Consider the following 19705-nt stretch of genomic DNA (forward strand, 5'->3'; position numbering starts at 1 on the left):
TGGGAAGGAAAAACTTTACCCAAAAAAAAAAAATTCTTGGGAATGTAAAACAATTTATCAAATAAGATAGAACCTCTGGTAAAGAACAAATTGGGTCAACAGTGACCGACAAGCTTCCAACAAATGAAGTTTTTCAACTTTAAAGAACATAAATTTCAAACCTTGCCCTTTGAATTTAGGATGAAACGTATGTCTCTACTTACATAAACAACACTTTTCTTCATTGGTGGATGTCCAAAACACTACTCAAACATATTCTCTTTTAAGTAATCAATTTTAATAAAGAAAACCCTACTCTTATAAATTTGATTTGTGGCTCTGATAAGTCTGAAAGATACACACAGTGTCGAAAGCTTTTGCACAAGTAGAATTTGGGGCCATTTTTCTTATAAGGAGCATGGTATCTAGATCTAGCCTAATTCTTTCAAGTAATTCTAATTTCTAAGATAAATTTCTAAAATTTATTTTAAATAAATAAATCGATTAGGAAAAATATAGATTAGATGGCACATAAAGTCACACAATGTGTTTTAAATTCTATTTTATTTTATTTTATTTTTTTACCCCATTTTATTTGCTGAAAAGTTTTAGACATCTATCTTGTCCTTCTCATGATCTAGAGAGTGGAGAAATTTTTTAGGCAACAGGAACAGTTTCACAATTTGTCCCCTAGGAAAAAAATCAACTTTCTCCCACTGGAATTGATCGTTTTAAATGAAAAACATTATTTTTTTTTTGTCTTTTTATCGAACAAGGGTGAGATCTTGCCATGAGATCAATAAAATGGAAGAAAAAAAAAATCAATACCAAAAGATCTCCGAAGTAGCTGACCACAGAATTGAAGAATGCTACTTGGATTATGATTTTAAATTCTTATATAATCGAATAGTGAACCAATCACAAGTTGACAATAGTAGCTTAGTTTGGTAGTTTGTATCCTGCTGTCACAGAATTCTCATATCTAAATAGATGAAACTATTTGCTTGGAATATATTTTTTTGACTACTTATTTCTTCTATTATGCTTAGGAATCAATCAAGTTGATAAGCATGTTTCTTATTTAAAATATTCATAAGCATGATGTATAATTCATTAATCATGAAATAGGTAACAACTAATTCATCAAATTCCAAGCTAAACTTCATAGCTAATAAATTATTGTTGATTCAATATTCTCTGTGGGGATAAGGAGCATTTGTGAGGCACGCACATAAGACAAAAATTTATGTAAGTCACCCGAAAGCTATATTAAAAGTCAAGCTATAAGACGATATCATTATATAGAAGAAGAAAAATCAGGTACAACTCTAAAAACGACTCAGAAAAATTGCTAAATCATCCATGACCACCTCTTAACCTGTGGAGGCTATAGTACATCATTTTCGAGAACCTAGACAATCTGGACACGATTTGTTAATGCAGTGTTCACATTTGCTGGGTTTTGCAATTCGAAAGTGTTTTAGGTAAAATAGGGCTTGGAGCATTTTTTAGAGAGCAAAAGTCACCAAACGCGGACACTTGTCCACCATGCACAACGAGTATGAGGTGTGACCTCACTCTTAAAATGTTTATTTTTAGTTTTCTAACTAATTGTATAGTTTGCAAGCAAGCGTGATGAGATTTCAAAATTTTTTCTTCATGAAATAGGGCGAGCCTGGTTGCCATACAGGGAAGAGTTTGGGACGGTTCTCTTACGTAGTCTTACCTTAACAAATTTTACTGATGAACTATTTCGATGCTTCGACGTCAGGCTACAAGAGTGACCCTCTAAACATTATACCAAGGTAGACCCATTTTTTCTTGTTGAAACAAAATCATAAATCCTTTAGGTTAAAATTCAATAGATTAATGTTGGTTGGTGTTTGATAGCTTCACCCCATAAAGTCAGGTAGGTGGGTCTCCACTCTCTAATACAAAGTCATCTCCATGTATTAGTATATTAATTCCAAGTTTTCACCTTGAATGGTGAATCTTATCACTTTGGTCTCTCTGACCCATTTGTTAAAAAACCAAAAATTGGCACATGCATGATGGTGATTATTATTTTTCATACTCTAACAGATGCAAAAGCAGTGGTTTAATGCATCAGAGTCCTTGTGTGTGTGATTGCAGACAATTAGGTTCTCTGTACATGAAGATATTTATTTCCAACAAATAATTAACTCCAACACCTTTCTTAGGCACAGAGACACCAAACCCTTTGACAGAGTAGGTGCTTTGCCAACCACAGCTTTCATTGAAACCATTTTCCAAATACCCTCAGAGACTTGTATGCTTAAACAAATCCACCAAATCATGAGCCATAGAGTGAGAAGAGAAAGAGCTAGGGTTTATAAAAAGATAATTTGACTGTTTCAGCTCTCCCTCCTTCAATTGAGGTGGGTATCTGAATATAAAGAAGGTCACTGATGATGCAAGAAGTCATCATTTTGTATTTATTTCTTTTTTAGGTTTTCAAAAAGAAGGGGCACTTCCACTAGATGCTATTGTTTTTTTTTTTTTTATTTTTTATTTTTTATTTAATTTAGTTCTTGTTCTTAGAGAGAGAATATAAGGTGGAGGGGAGGATTGAAATTATTATTTTTTATTTCTTTATAAATAAAGAATATTGAAGAAAATTATAAATTAGGCATGATTTGACACATAGGAGATATTAGATGTGGGTAAGACTTAATGAGCAAGGAGAGAGAATGTTAGGGGGAATGTAACAAAGGATTTTGCTTGATCCTTACACAAATAAAAGAGTGAACTTGGGAATAATGTAATTCTTCTTAAAATCTTTAAAAAGAATATTGAGTGAATAAATAATTTGGACAAAATTAACACCATTAACGAATATAGACAAATCTCCTGTGCTATGTCCAGTAGCGAAGAGTATTACACAATTCCTTAATCAAAAGCTTGTGCATATAAAAAAAAAAGGAATATATACTATTTATGAAGAATAAAAGAAAATTATATATAAGAAATGAAATTTTGTGGTCTTGTACCTAAATAAAGTTGAGTAAAATGAATTCAATAGTTAAATGCTTGTTTGTGTCTATGAATATAGACGCATAAATCCATCTTCTCATCTTTCCCCTTTTCTTCGCATCTGACCAGGCAGGCTTGTGTCAGACCCTTTATGAAGATGAGGGCATGGGGGACAACCCACTTGGGTGGAGAGGATCAGTCCCCACTTGGGTGGAGAGGATCTGAATTATGAGTATAGATGGCTCGAGTATGTATCATATCAGGACCATATGTATTGAATCTAGATATTCATTGTTTGGATAATGATGCAAATCAAATTCAGAGATTTGAGTAACCATTTACGTATTTGATTATGTAATCTATAACTTATTCGAGCTTGGACCATTTATGCGAAAGAGTAGAGGATTGCATTTCATATCCCTTCTCTGCACATTCAAGATGCACATCTACTTCACCACATATAGTCCTTACTCCTTACTAGGGAGGATAGAGATCTGATCCACCTTCTTCCTCCTATGGAAATGGAGTATTTTAAAATTTTTTTTTATTTTTTTGTAAAAAAACAACCCTGTTAAAAAGGTAATATCTGAGATTCTGAAGAGAGACAAAAATAAGTAAGAAAATGGGGGAAAAAGAAAAGGTAAGAACAGATATAAATAAATAAAGTAAAAAAAAAGGACAGAAGCTTGGTGTGAAGAGTGAGTTAGAGAGAGAGACAGAGAGAGAAAGAGGCATTACGGCGCGCATCAGGAGAGACGGGCCTGCTTGTCCGACATTTTAATTCAAGAAAGAGAAAGAATGGTCAGTTTGACAGTGAGAGAGAAACCAGAATCAAAACTCGCGCTCCTCTCTCTCTTTCTCTCTCTCCTCTCACGCACACACACTAATCTGAACGCCCCTATCTCGTTTCATTGGTCAGCGTCTCTACAGGACAACTCCACCTTCGTTTGTTTCCCTTTTTCCTTCTTTCCTTCTCTGCTGCTTCGGTTATTTCATTTATTATTATTTTACATGTATAGATTTTGGTGATAGTAGATTTTAGAGAGAGAGAGAGGAAGGGAGAGAGAGAGAGAGGAGTTACTGTTCTCGTGTACTGATTTTCCATTCACAGACATCTCTCGTCACAAGAAAGAGAGAAAGATTGAATTCTTCTGTCAAATTATTATTGGGTTTATCATTATTAACTTTCCTCTTCCAACCCTTCCTTCCTCGCCTTCCTCTCTCTCTCTCTCTCCCTCTTTCTCTCCAACAACTCAGTTTCTGAACCCAACCCCTCAAATCTCTCTCCCACATTTCCTTTTTTTCCTCCCCCTTTTTCCAACTGCAACCCATCTCCCCAGTCTTTCCTTTCCATCTGTTTCTCCCAATGGCGTCCGTTTCATCCGTCTTTTAAGCAGAAAAAACGGAAGAGAGAGAGAGAGAGGTGAAGAGGGAGAATACATTTGCGGACTGTGCAAGCGATTCCTCTTTGCAGCTCTTTCTGGGTCTGGGGTCACTTTTTGGTTATTCTCAAAAACAAAGAAAAAAATAAAATAAAAATTCATTCTTGTTTCAGTTACCGAACGCTGAGCGATTGGTAAATCTATCGATCTTCGCAACCGATCGTTGTCCTGCTCTGTTAATCAGGTACCCTTTATAAGTTATTTTAGATTTAATAGACAATAATTCTGTGGTTTTAGGAGTTCCGAAGAAATTTGCTATTTCTATGCCAAAATTTTGTGACGGAAAATAAGGCCGGCGGCACTCGTCTAGGGTTTGGTAAACGTCTCTTCAGTTTTCGAAAGAAAAAAAGGAAAGGGAAAAAAAAATCTTGTGGTTCATTCGGTGTTTGCTTCTGGGTTATTTGTTATCATCCATTTGTGATGAAATGTGCCGTTTTGTTACGTTACTCCCATTAATGGATGGTCTTGTTGATCATTGATCTTCGTAAACTTCGGTTGCTTTGTGAATTGCTGCATGTACTCCACATGCTTGGATGAATAATACAGATTTCACTCATGCATGCCTGCACTGCTAGATTTTTCTTCTTTGGTCCTTTACATTTCCTTTTCTAGAGTTCCATTGTCTTTGAAGTTAGATGATTTTTCTGATTGAATAGGGGGTATTCCTTTTCATTTGGATGGCTGTGATGCTGAAACAGGTCATGGAGCTTATAAATACTTGAAAAAGCGGAAGATACTGGTCCACACCCCACAAAAGGAAAGAAAGGTAAGATACTCCTGGAGTTTGGACTTAATTGGTCCACAACCATAGTAGATTGAAATGTGCTTATTGTACGTCTTTTCAAGTACTGTGGAGTACTCTTTCTATGTTTTTTGGTTGGAGGATTTTGTGTAACAATGGGGCTTACTAATTAAATTCTATCTATCTGGAAGTGTTCTGTCTGATTTAGAAGTTGTGGTTAAGTAGTTTCACTACCTGTCACAATGAGTGAGCACCCTCATTGGTTTTGCCATTGGCAATTGTGGAATGTATTTATTAGCCTAAAATTCTCTAGGGTTTCTTCAACTTTGATTAATCTGCTTTAATCTATTGGGTTGTTTGTCATTGCTTTAGAGAAATCAGCTTGGTGGCAGATAGCCTTGCAAAGAAGGCTGCGTTGTAGTTCAAATGTATGGGGTACTGCCCCAAGTTTTATTGCTGCAGATGTGCAGTGGGACATGGATGAAACACTGAGATATAGTTTTTGCAGTTGTTTTGAATTTATTTCTTCTCTCGGCTGATGGTGTTGCCAAATGTGGAGAGTTCAACCTTATTCTTTGCGTCTTGGATCTGAGTATGCCTGGACATCAACTGTGTGGATGCCATTCTCGAGGAGACTAAACAAGTTTCTTCGCAGGTCATCTTTGAATTCTTCTGCTTCTCCCATAAGCGTCGCTACTGAGATCTCACCGAGTTTGTGTATTATTTTTTTGGTTTCGATATCATGTTTCGGTGGACAAATGCTCCAGGCTCCAAAACATTTTGGGAAGCATGCTGTAGGTTTAATTTTAAGTATTAAAATTGTTGAGAAAATTGCCCAATTTGGTGTTTTGATTGGCACACTTGATGAACCTGTAATGTAATATTGCTTATTCCAGACATTGATTGAGTGATATGAGACATAATTGGCAAATAAAACAAGATAATGATGCAATAATGGATGAATACACATGATTTGAATAAGTATTTAAGAAATGGTTAAACATGCCAAAGCTTCTACTACAAGCTACAAAGTAAGTGAAATGTTAACAATGCGTATTACATACAGCCCACTTAAGTAGAGTGAACAATGCATATATCATAGACACCCTCCTACCCTAGTCTTCCATGTCCCAACTCCCAACGCACTATATTATAAGTAGGTGACCACTGCTGATGTGACTGTGGCATGATGGATTGGACCAGTCAATTGATCTCTTTGTAGTGATGTGGCAACCCCCAGTAGTATTGATTGGCAACCTCGAGTAGAAAAAGTAAGAACCAAGGTTTTTTAAATTGTCTTTTGTTTAGGCACTTTCTACTATTTCGGTAAAATGTTACAGAAGTACTGGAATCTTGCTAAAGGTTCGGTTGAGTTTTTCGAGTCTAACAGTTATGAGATATTGGCCTATAAAATGTCTTGTCCAGTTTGAGTTTTGTCAAATCTTGGTGAGATTTTGAACTATGGTTTCTTCTTTTGAGGTTTGTGTCTGCATGTCTTGGATTTTTTATTCTTAGAGTTGTATGGTCCTAGGGAGTTGTTCAGCATAGAGAGCCTTTCTTTTCTTTGAATGAGGTTCCGTTCTTTGTGAACTTAAATCTCTTCTTCTTTGGAGTTGTATGGGCTTACAAAGTTGTTCTGCATATATATCCTTTTTATGGAATAGACATGCTTGCCTCTTCTCACATGTACAAGCCTGAATGCTCATCTCCTTTAATTGGTCAAATCCATCAGGACAACTAAACCTTTGTTTCCTTCTCTGTTTCAATTATTAATCCATTAAATCTTTCTTTCTTTCTTTCGCTTTTTTTTTTTTTTTTTTTGGGGGGGGGGGAGATGTATAGATTAGGTGAGTAGATTTTGATGAGAGAGCGGGAGAGATTGATAGCAAGAGTTAATGTTGTCATGTAATCATTTTACATTTCTAGAGAGATAGAGAGTTTATTGAATTTATCTGTCATATATTATTGGTAATATCATCATTTACTTTACTTTTCCAACCCAACCCGTTCATAGAGGTTGAATTTTTTTAATTTATCTGTCATATATTATTGGTAATATCATCATTTACTTTACTTTTCCAATTCAACCCATTTATCATCTCCTCTTCTATAACAGACCTACCAAGCGCCTCAAATCTCTCCACCCCATATTCCTTTTTCTTTGTCTTTCCAAGTGCAACACAGCTCACCAAACTTTCCTTTTCACCCGTTCCTTCGAATGGCTTTCGTATCATCTCTCTTTTAAGCCGCAGAAATAAAGTAGACAAGAGAAGGAGAATTCATTTGTAGAGAGAGCAAGCGAGCGACAACCCTCCCGGTGGCCTATTCTGGCATTCCCTTTACTTCAGAACAAGGAATTCCCTCTTTTTTCTGCCACCGGCTGAGAAGTGATTAGTAAATTGATCAACTTTTATAGCCAGTCGTTATCCTCCCATGATATTCATGTACCAGTGTCTTTTCTTTCTTTTTTTTTTAATGGTTTGTAGGTTTTTGTGGATTTGATGGACGATGATGCTGTGATTTTTAGGATTTCCGGGAAATCTGCTGACTTTTTATTTTTATTTTTAATTAAAAATATCGTGATGGGAAATAAGGATAGGCATACTCATTTTGGGTTCTCTCCGCAGTAGTGGTGGCTTCTTTTTTGAGAAAAAGAAAATCTTTGTCATTCAGTGTGTGCTTCTTGTGTATTTGTTGTCATCCATTTGTGATGGAATCCATGTTTTGTTGCGATACACCCGTCAATGGATGGTCTTGTTGATTTATTGTAAACTTTGGTTACTATTTGAATATCTGTGTATCCACATGCTGGGATTAATAAGACAGATTATGTCTATAGATTTTTTCTGTTTTGGTCCTCCACATTTTCCTAAGAGTTTAATTTTGCTTCAAGTTAGATGACTGTTCTGATCATGTTCTTTTTTATTTTTAAATGGTTTGAGTTTCATTGTGCTTCAAGTTAGATAATTTTTCTGATTGTGTTCTTTTTTATTTATTTTGGATAGCTGATTCTGAAACAGGTATTGGTGCTTGTAAATTGTTGAAAAAGCTGAAGATACTGGCATACACCCACAAAAGGTAAAGGTAAGAACTACTGGAGGTTCTGTTAATTAGTCTACAATTAATGTAGGTTGAAATATGCTAATTTGTGTTGTTTCAACTTTCAAGTGCTCTAATATGTTTTCTATGTTTTTGGTGGTTGGACAATTTTTGTGTAATAGCTATGGCTTAACTAAGTGAATTCTTTCTATCTGGAAGTTCTCATCATCAGTTGTGAGGTTGGTGTCACTCCTGATGAACCATCTGCCAATCATCCTTGATTTACTTTTGGATTCTTTACTTCCTCTTTTCATAAATTTATTATGCAATTCATTTGGTTTCTTTGATTGTTGATGCATTCTTTGTTTTCCCCACTTGTTCTTGATGTTACTGGTATTATATAGAAAATTTGTTCAGTATCCTCGTCTATGCTGATATGGTCATATTCAGTATTCCAACCCGAACACAAGACTGAATAACAAATAAAATAAGAAAATAATCCCTCATAAATAGCCCATGACTTTTGTTACTTATTTGGAGTAGGAAAGCTGATAGTCCTTGGTGGAGTCCATTTCTGGTTTTGGATTTCTAAATATACGTAAATGTAGTTACCCTCATGATTTTTGGTTTTGAATGGAACAACTTGATTTGTGGGAAGCAGCTTCTCAGGAAAGTTGGGATTAGGCTTCATACATTATGACCCTCCTTTGAGTCTCAAGCCTTGCAGAGGTGGGTGCCTTGTGCTCCCTTTTTAATGAAATAATTGGTTATTATCATTGGTGACTGAAGATTCTTCTCTCTCTTCCCCATTGCTAGCTTTGACATCTTATTTTCTCTTCTTTGAATATCTTATTCTGTCTCATCCACTTTGATAAGATATTCAGACTAATCAGAAGAGCTGGTGGTGGTGGGATCTATGGAAGAAAAAGAGAAGAGCATGAAGGAAAAAAAGGACCACAGGGAGTTTCTAAGCCTGCCCTTGGCACATAATGACATAAGGGTCTTTTCTTATGTTTTCCTGTTTTAACTCCACTCCCACTTAAAAGTCCACAAAATCCGCCCCTCAAGATTTTATGTACAGTTTGATTCTCTTCATTGGTTACTGTTACTTTACTCATTCTTGTCAACACTTCTATCCTTGCCTTACCTTGGGTGCTGTGTCTAGCCTACATTTAGCCTCCTATAAGCTTCTTGTATATATCCATGGCATGTGGTGTCTTGATGGGCAATGCACTCTTCAGTAACACTACCACATGAAGTATCTTCACTTAGTAGGCTGCAGTTAATAACTTATCCTTTTGTGGTACTCTCTCTTATTATTGGTTCACCATCTTCACCTTTAATAATCTTACATTGCAGGAATCTCTCTTTCTTTCCTTCACACTATAGCTATCTTATAAATAGCTACCCCCCTTCTGCTGTGCTTGCTTTGTTATTATTTTGTTTTAAAAAAGAAAGGTCATACTCAATGCACAAGGCTCCTGGCTTATCCTTGTTTCCACAGACAAAAGTGTTGAGCAGGTGAGCACTTGACTAATGTGCCAAGCATGACCTTCGCTCAGATTGCTATAAAAATCTTCATATTTCTTTGCCTTCATTTTTCCTACAATCTTCTTTGACCTTGTTTTTGACAAATCTCTACCTAAGTAGAGGTCCTTTATATCCTTAATCTTTTGCCATGTCTTAACACTAGCTTTCTTAGTCATAATGGCTGGTTGAACCTCATAACCATACCACTAAACCTCTTTACATTTTCAGTTGAATTCACCCAGTATATCTTTAGCAGTCTTCTTGATATAATCACTTTCCATATGGTATTCATTTCTCCCTCAAAGTCCCACTTTCCTTGTTTGACATCTTCATTACTAAATGTTTTCAATGCATCTCCTTTTAAGCTCCACATCCTATGCAAATAAGCTTGCCTTTCTTATGATTCTGTGTAGTTGGGCTAATATCCATGATCACTAAATCTACATTGTATGGTTAAGCTCTACCTATAACCCTAGACTCCTGGTATAACAATCTAGTAGGACTTTAGGGTTAGGAAGAATATATTTTAGTTACCATGATGCCCACTTTTGAAGGTAATGAAATGCTGTTCTATCTTTAGTTAGTGTTTGCACTGGATAATTCATGAGCCACTGACATAATCTAAAGCTGAGATCGCCTTCTCACTCCCATCTCCAAAACCATATCATCATAGCCTTTAGGACCTTTCCTCACATGTCCATTCAGCTCCCCCATATAAAAATGTTTTTTGTTCTTTTTTTCCTTCGCAAATTGTCTTTGAGATGTGTAAGCATTAATTATATTAATAAATATCTTTCTCCAACTCAAGGGTGATGGGTATAAACCATTCTCCAAATGTTCATCATTCACCAGTTCGTTCTTTAAATATTTATCTACTACCCTACCAACGCCATTTCTATTGTTTTTATCCCTGTTTAGTCATCTAACTAAGCTTCTTTTCTTTTCTCTTTATTTTTTTTTACCGGGTCTCTTTAATAATGATATGTGAGTCCATTTCTTTCTCAAAACATCTACCAAGACTGTTACTCGTTAAAGGCCGAATTCGCCAAGATGCCAATCTAATCTTCTGCATTTAGAATATTTTTTTAATACCTGCGATTGTCCTTGGTATGAGTATATCTGCATACTTGTCACCAATGTTTGAAAACTCATCTCTGAATCTGTTCATTGGGTGAATCCAAGGTAATCTTCAAGGACCTTGTTTCAACTAATCTACCAGCCCCATTCATTGGTTAGATCTGCTATTACTCCGTTCCTTCTAGACTGTCTGTTTTGGTTCATTGTGATACTCTCATGTGGGTTCGTGTTCTAATAATTTAATATTCCTTATTCTAAAACATATCAGTGTCTTTCTACTGGATAATGTGGGCTGGTCCTCTGGTTTGGGCTATTTGTATGAGACTGGTTGTCACTTGCCAGAGTCCCCTCCCCCCTGACATGGAGTTTTGACTATGTTCCTTGTGATTGAAAGGTGGATATTCTTATATGGAATGTGAGGCTGATGATGATGTATTACATGTGCGGAGACTGGAGAGTGCATGTTTTTTATTGGCAGGAGGAAAATTCTAGTATCATACGCATCACTGATCAGTTTAGTATGCTTGAACCATTGACATTCCCTTGATTATTCTGATATTTTGTTTGGGATTGGACTGCAATTATCAATCTTCTCCTAGCACTGCTTCTCATAGCAATAATCTCCAGTTCAATGGCAGAAAAGAAATTGTGTAGCCAACCCCTTTTATATAGGAAAGGTTTAGTTGAGTACTTGATCTAATGGGAAACAGGGTCAACCAGGCTCGAGTGCTGGAAGGTATTAATTTTATCTTTATTTACTTGAAAAAAAAGAAGTGCCTTGAAAAGCTAAATAGGGTGATTATGCCATGGTTAAATACATGTCAGAATGCAATAAATGATTTTTTCATTGTCTTATCCTTCTGAGGGAGATTTTGGGTACACTGCTTATATAGTACACTGTTAAAAATTTCATTCGTAAGTACATATGTATTGGTTTACCCCTTTTGATAGCTGTAGAAAATGGCCTCACCAGCTCAAGAAGGATGATATTGGCCATTGAATATTCATATTTGGAAGTGACTCAGTGAGGTCAAATGGAAAGTGAAAAAAAGGTTGCTCATTTGGTATAGGCCTGGCTTAAGGACCTAGGGGTCACATCCCAAATCTTATTGAGCAAATGGTTGGCTGACATATCCACTTCGCAATGTATTCTTTCCACATTACCCATTCTATTTTGCTTTCCTGTTGAAGAGAGATCAACTTTCATGAAATGGGTGCTTATTCAAAGCATAGTTGCGCATTACCCGGTTATCCAGATGTCTTGGTTGCCTAGAAAGGGGCACCTTGGTCACCTTGTTAGTGTTGACTTGGTTTGCCCTCTCCAGTGCATAGGTGCTGGATAACTATGCTTTAGACTTCAAAGCATGGGAGTTTGTGCAAACAGGTCTCTGGTCACTGGAATGGCAATTATGTGGATGGTCATGCTGTAAAGGGAATGGAAGCAGTTGGACAGGTTCTCATGTTCATATTAACAGCTCACTTTCCCTTCCAGATTTTGCTGCTTGGTGTAATATTTTTGCCCTTTATTGGAAATTTAACTGCTTACATGTTTGGAATATTTACTCTTTTTTATTGTAAATTCCATTGCTTACAATCACATCATGTGTTTGCACTTGTATGTGTCCATAGTAGGAGATCACAGTAGATCTCTCTCTCTGACAATGTCCATGGCGCATGGGATCTCAAGTCTTAAACTCTCATGTTGTAACTTTTGATTGATTTAATCATCCTTTAAACTTTGTAATTTGAACTATGAAAATGTGTATGTATTAAACTTGTTGAACTTTTGACTTTGAGCATTAATGTATGGGTATATGATGTGTACAATCTTCATTTCAGCAGTCATTTTCCACTTGGGGTTTTAAGTGGAACTCACATTTACATTATATTTTTTTCATAAATCTACAGTTACCACTTTGTTCAAGAGGGTTGAAATAGGCTGGACAGCCAGTTTCAGCCCCTAATTCCCCTTGAGTTGGGGAAAAAATTGCACCAACTCAACAATACCAAGATCTCGAGCCAAACTCTTTTGAGTTGGCAAGATGGGCCTTAGATCAAGACCCTGAACCATTATCTCTATCATTTTCAATGAGATTGCTCTGTCTTGGCGCTTGTTCTTTTTCTTGTCAATGTTTACCGCATCTCAAGATCACAAATGTTTTGACTTCTAAACCTGTTGATTTTTATCTCTGTATGTAGGTCACTGATCTTGGGTCCACCAGGAGGTCTTATATGCAAATCATTGCTTGTCTGAATATTTGAGGGGAAAACCAGTTGGCCCTAATGCAAGGGCAAAGAAGCAGTGTTGATAATTTTCCTGAATCTTTTGAGTTTGATCATGGATCTAGTTCAAGTAATACTGGAGTAAATCAACAACTTTTCTGGAATAATATGATCAATCCGGTAGAAAACCGGTTACCAGAGTACAGATTATCACCTGGTGAAACAAGTAGTATGTTAGGGAATGCTGTTAATCAGGACGCTCGTAGCTTAAGTGGCTGGAATTTGGGTGAACCAAGTTCTCGTGGAAATTCACGAAGCCAGGCATGCAATGAAACAAAAACTGAACATGGATGGACATCTTCCTTGAGTGCTTCTGTTGGAGTGGGTTCAAGGACAGAAGAAAGGCGATTTGAACCAACTAGTATGCTTTCTTTTGAGAGTGTTAATATTAGCCTCAACAACAATCAAGCTGCTAATGGGGCTTTGTTTCTGCATAACTCTAGTTCCAGTTCCAGTCCCAGTCCCAGTCCCAGTTCAGATGGTATTGCTCAGAGCATAAACCTAAATGCTGGTTATGTAGGTAGTAGTAACAGTGATCAGGCCATGGAAGGTGATGTTAGTTCTCTCACTTTTAAACCTGGTGGGTCAGACATGGAGCAGATTCCATATGGTAGTGGTGGTTCTGATTCTCTTGTGATTGCTGCTGGTGCAAGTTCCGGGTATATTTTGGAAGAGAATGATGGAAGACCAGGTTGTTCATTGGATGGTCGACGTTTATCCTGCAAACGGAAGGCCCTTGAAGGAACTTCTGGACAACATTCCTTAGGTGCATGTCCAAACTGGTTGCAACAAGCAGAAAGCAGCGCATGGCATACTGTTCCTGCTCGCAATAATGGTGCTAGTAGCTCTAGTGTACCTACTCCTATGGGAAATTCTCCAGTTACTAGTCCTGCAGAGCAACCAGTTCCAGGATTTGGAGTTGGTATGAGGGGGGGCCCTGGAGGCCAACCTGCTTTGAGTGTAGCTGTTAGTGGTGACAGCTCTCAGAGAAATTTCCGTGTGAGAGTCAATCATGCACAGTCTCAAGATTCTACTCCCAATCCATTGTTGACAGGGAGTTCCATACGGCATTCTCATGTTAGGTCACCCCACCAGGCATCTGGATTGCTTTCATTTAATCAATCCTCAGAATCAAGACTGTCATCGTCACAGGCTAGTGTGATTCCTCCACAGAGTCAGCCCCATGTAATGAACATTCCTGGTTTGGGTCGTAATGTCCACCCTTTTCAATGGAATGTGTCCTCCAATTCCAGGCCTGTCAATTTGACAAGCTCTTCTGTCATTGCCGGGGAGAGGAGTGCTGCATCACGAGAAGAAGCTAACCCAAGAAGCATTCCTAGGACTATCTCAGAACATCCTATGTTCAGTCCAGCAACTGAGATGAGAACTCCAGCCCAAGATCCAACCAGTTGGAATTTACCCACTGGAATTGTAAATGTTCTTGGAAATGCTGGTTCGACATCACGAATTGGCTCCAGTGCAGGTGTCCATCCATCTGCCCCCGCCTGGATACCTTCCCCTAACCCTTCATCATTACATCAGCAGAGATTATCAGATTATGTGCGTCGTTCGTTATTTACACCTGAGTCTGGAGCTCAGGTTGGTAATTTCCCTGCACTCCATTCAGGTCCTTCTGGTTCTGCCCAAGAAATGGTGCTGCCTTCTGGAGCCAGTCACCAGGGTCATAATCGGCCACAGTCAAGGTCAGCATTCTTGATGGAGAGACAACGTGATGGTGTTCTTGGAAGTCCTTTTTCAGTGCGGACTTTGGCTGCTGCTGGTGAAGGGAGAAGCAGGCTGGTAACTGAGGTTTGTTTTCTAGCATATCTTCTCTTTTTGCATTACTTTATTGCTGCATTTTTAACTAAAAACGGTCAACATGGCAAAGATTGGATTTTGAATAGTCTTGATAACTATCTTAAAGTTTCCATGTCTTGTTTGTAGTTGGGGTCCTCTCCCCCTGGTGCTGGATGCTGACCTACACATCACCCCACTGTTATCCCACTCGGCAGCTAGCACCGGGGAAAAAGAAGAAAAAAAAACCAGCCAGCCAGCCAGCCAAATCCTTTCCTGTGGATTCTGGAACCTTAAGCTGATTATGGCTTATCCCATTAGTTGGGATAAGGCTGAATCGTTTGCTTGTTTGTTTGTTATGGTCTGAGTAGAGTGCATGTATCTTTTCTGATCAATAACTTTAAATAATTGTGCATTAAAATTTTTAGCTACACCAGTTGAAGGGGCTTTGGATATTGATTTTCTCTTGGTAGTGTCAGCAATGAACTATATGAATGAATGTATGCTAATCAATGAAAGTAAGCCTCCTCCCACCCCTAAAAAACTTTAATATAAGCCAAGTTTATGTATTGAATTTGGTGTATGGGAAACCATGAGTAAAATTGCAAGAGTATTGTAATTGTAGGGACAGTGGATGGCTTGTTGCGTTATTAATTAGTAAATTGTTGCAACCTTTTAGGTGAGAAAATGTATGCTTTATAGGCCACCAATGTATATGCCCATTAACCTATGCATGTAAGCATTCATCCGCTAATAATACTTGGGAGGTTATGTCATTTGAGATGTTTAAATTTCCCACATGTGCCCAACTTAAAAGGAGAAAAGAAATATCCTTGCACAGTAGATGCCTGATACAGGTACATGCAGCATTTGATTTGGAGCCTTTGTGTGGAAGTGAGGGTGATGTCCTGGTAGAACTAACTTTTATTTTCCATTTTTTATTCGTCTAATTGGCAACTGATTTTTCTTGTTCAAGTTCTGCTTCCCAAATAAGCCTAATTTGTCATCTTCAATAAGGATCTGCAATGTCATGTTTTGGTTGACTTTTCTGTTGCACTTCAACTGTCGTAACTTTGTTAAACGAGTCATATTTTCTATCAAACTTTTCTTACACTCCTGCATACCATTCCTTCCTGAATCCTACAATAAATGCTGATTTAGTCCCAAGTTTCATACCCAAGCAGGGGCCTCCACGATTTAATAAAACCCACAGGGGCACCTTGAAACATTGCAAGGTAAAGTGCCATATTTGGGAAACTGTTGAAGCCTTGAAAAGTGGTCTACTCTACGAGAAACTCAGTAGTGTATTCAATACCAGAAATCTTCTAAACCTGTCCAGTGCTAGCATCTCCCCCCACCCTCCCTCCCAATAACACCCCAAAAAGAAGAGTTTTTTTTTTCTTTCTTAATCTTCATTCTTTAGCTTAGGGTTAGGATTCTCTGAGCTTCTTGTGTGGAAGCCTTGGCACGAGGTTCACCCTTTTTATTCTTTAAGCTGTCTCCCTGGCTATCAAGAACATCAAGTTTCTGCTGGAATGGTCCCAACACAGGATTGGATATTTGATGCAGCGAGTACAACAGGTTCCAAGCTTTGCTTGCATTGGAGTCGCATTCCAAGGAAGCTGCGCCAAGGAAGATATACTCCTGGAATGGCATAACTGCTAATCCGAACTGTTGCTTTCCCGCAGGGTACAAGTAATTTGAGCCGATTATAAATGTTTCCTTGTTCATGACACCTTTATTCCCTTATCCAGCATCTAGATTATCACCTTGAGTGTAGATAAAATGTGGGAATTACCCATCAATATCTGCACACCTGCTTATAATTAAGTTCTTGTGTAAAACTTTTGGACACTAATGTTGGAATCCTTGATTGCTAATAGAACCTATCCATTATTTGCTTACTAGAAATGAGCTATTGTGGGAAAACCAGTTGGCACAAACCCCATTGAGTAGTACACTCGATTTGAGAATTAATCAGAAGCAACTATAGAATCAGATGGCTGGCTGTTTACATTTCCATTTAAATAATATTTTTCTTCAGTATAATAAGAGAGATCCTATCCATGAGCATGAACCCAAGTTCTTTTTATGAATGGAGGTTAGGTTCGGAATTTTATTCCCTTAAATTAGGAGTACTTCCACCCGTTAAACTGCTGATGTTTTACTGTCTTCTTGTGAACCTTCCCCAGAACCCCACCTCAACCTACCTTTATCGATAGAAACTCAAACACCTGCTTCCCACTTCTCAGACATGGAATTAGCCTTAAATTTGTCATTTTCAATTTTTTTGGTTTCTCTTCACTTCCCCCCATCATTCTTTTTCAATCTTTTTATTGCTAGACCCTATTAAGTTGTATCCATGTAGCCAACCTTAAGTTGGGAGAATGCTGATTTTTTCTTTGTTCTTCTTTTGGGTGTAACATTCTATGTTGTCATCATCTCCTGCTGCTGCCTTGTAAAATTGTCACGTGCTTATATTTATATTTTATTAGCAGTTAATTGGACCTAACATTTTTTGTAACAGATTCGCAATGTCTTGGACCTTATGCGTAGGGGTGAGAACTTGAGAATTGAGGTTAGCTTCAATTTTATTCATAAATTTCTTTCTCCCTTTGCTCCTACCAGTCTGTTCTGTTTATCTCTTAGGCTCTGTATTCTACTAAACCACCATATGGAGGTTTCAGAATATAATAAAGTATCAAGTGGCTTAGGTTGGAAAATTTGCTCTACTGTTCGTCTCCCCTAGTTCTTTTGTCACCCTTAAAACTTCTGTCTATTTTTGACCTGCAGAAAGTTATGATTGAGTGACTTTAAGAATAAGGATTGTATAATCTAGCTGTACACAATCCAGCTGGGAACCCTTTGACTGAAATCAGTTGTATTTGTGAAGTATCCTGACAGTCCTGTCTCTTGATTAGATTTTTTTTTTTTGTCATCATTTTTTTTTAAGCTTTTGCTTTGAGTTTGACTTACATTTTAACATACCTGCTTTTGTCTTACATGTAACAATGCTTGTCCATATCTTGGTCTGAAACTTGATCTGGTTGTGGTGATTTGCAGGATGTTTTGATCCTTGACCAGTCAGTTCTTTATGGGGTGGCGGACCTGCATGACCGACACAGAGATATGCGGCTTGATGTTGACAACATGTCTTATGAGGTATTAAACCAAACCGGGAATAGAATTGGGGAATTATTCACCTGTCTTTGAATCGAAGATTTATCTATTGATGTGACAATTTTAGGAACTATTGGCACTTGAAGAACGGATTGGCAATGTCAACACTGGTTTGAGTGAAGAAACAATTTTCAAGTGTCTCAAGCAACGAAAATATCTGTCAATCTTTGTAGGAGCTCCTCCAGAGGTTGAACCATGCTGTATCTGCCAGGTGAGCATCAGTTGGATTTTAAGAAAAATGTAAAATTCATAGCTTGTTTGATTGGAGTATATACCTTTAAGTAACTTAACTGTTATGCAGGAAGACTATGCTGATGGGGAAGATATGGGGGCACTGGATTGCGGGCATGATTTCCATACTGGTTGCATTAAAAAGTGGCTATTGCAGAAGAATTTGTGCCCCATTTGTAAAATGACGGCCCTTGGTCACATAAGAGAAGACCATTGATTTCAGGTCTTTGCTTATTTTAGATTTGCTAAAGAGGGTATTCCCAGAAAGATTTTCTTACCCATGGTTTATTTAATTGAACACCGTAGAGGATTAAGATCTTGGTTACCATCTTTTCTTTTGAAGTCATTTTTCAATTATATATATTTTCTTTTGCTGAGCTCTTTTTTGGTTATGTTGTATTTTGAGGATTCTTTGGGTCACGATGACCTGCTGTATTTAGGGTTGCCCATGGCCTGATGGTGCATACATTTAGTATGAAGTGTCAGCTTGGTTCAGCTTAAGGTCTTGAACCAATTATACCCTAGGCTCCTTCTGGGCTGTTTAGGGCTACCCTAGCTGTGTCTTCTACTTGAGGAGCCATAACTGATAAGAAGTTTAGTCCAGGTCTATTCAATGCCTAGAACCTGTGATGGGGATTGGAAGTAGCTCATCTAAGTATAATTTGTGGTCTCAGGGCATAAATGTTTCCAATACATGATGTGGTTTACAGATGGAAACCTTCCTGTTAAACCTGGAAAAAGTGTTGGAATCCTATTCTTCTATTATATACTAATTGGTGGGAAGAACCTAATGGGAACATGAGTCTTGAGCCATTGTCATTGAAAAATGGTTAAGAAAAGTTGGAACTCCTGAGTATCTTCATTAAAAAGGTCATACCAGTGGCATGACTCATGAGACTCCCACATTTAGCAGGGTCTGGTGAGGATCAGATCTGCATTTACCCCTGTTCCTAGAGAGGCTGTTGCCTGACATTGTTTTCATTCAGTCACTGTGTATTAACTGTTGGATTGTGTTCTAGTTCCTCTGAGGGGTATTTGCCTTCTAGTTCCTGTAGATTTCCGTGAGATGCTCCTCAGGCCGGCCAAACTGCTTTATCAAATGTAGACAAAGCAACTTCTAGTTTTGGATCCTCTCCTTGTCTCCTAATGAGTGCTTAATGAGATATAGGATTCAGTCATGTGGAAGATAGATTTTAATCCAAAGATTAAAGTAGATCCATTGAGCATCCTCAGATTGAAATAGGGAAAATTTCCTAGATGGTGTAACTTTTCCTCTTTAACTAATATTCTACTGGGAACTACTCAAATTTCCTCAAGTCTTTCATTGCGAACGATGAAATTAATAAATGATACAAGGACTAAGAGCTACAAAAGACAAGATGTTGTTAGCCCTAAAATTGCTAAAAGATTGAAG

General features: G+C 37.6%; 1 protein-coding gene across 13 annotated transcripts; it reads left to right on the forward strand.

The window, feature by feature from the left end:
• Nucleotides 1–3697: 3697 nt before the first annotated feature.
• On the forward strand, nucleotides 3698–19396 carry LOC149016292 (putative E3 ubiquitin-protein ligase HIP1). 13 transcript variants are annotated; one of them, XM_089157436.1, is made up of 10 exons: nucleotides 3698–4599; nucleotides 5114–5181; nucleotides 5666–5812; nucleotides 8163–8241; nucleotides 8379–8435; nucleotides 13003–14895; nucleotides 17408–17458; nucleotides 17944–18042; nucleotides 18128–18271; nucleotides 18362–19396. In XM_089157436.1, the coding sequence occupies exons 6-10, from the start codon at nucleotides 13087–13089 to the stop codon at nucleotides 18506–18508; spliced, it is 2250 nt and encodes a 749-aa protein (XP_089013562.1). In that variant the 5' UTR covers nucleotides 3698–4599; nucleotides 5114–5181; nucleotides 5666–5812; nucleotides 8163–8241; nucleotides 8379–8435; nucleotides 13003–13086; the 3' UTR covers nucleotides 18509–19396. The 13 variants fall into 13 exon arrangements, with proteins under 13 accessions (XP_089013562.1, XP_089013560.1, XP_089013565.1 ...); XM_089157434.1 differs by having other exon boundaries at nucleotides 8178–8241; XM_089157439.1 differs by having other exon boundaries at nucleotides 8178–8235.
• The last annotated feature ends 309 nt before the right edge of the window (nucleotides 19397–19705 follow it).

Source organism: Hakea prostrata, chromosome 5 (genome assembly GCF_041222555.1).
Source record: "Hakea prostrata isolate BN-2017 chromosome 5, UWA_Hpros_2, whole genome shotgun sequence".
NCBI lineage: Eukaryota > Viridiplantae > Streptophyta > Magnoliopsida > Proteales > Proteaceae > Hakea > Hakea prostrata.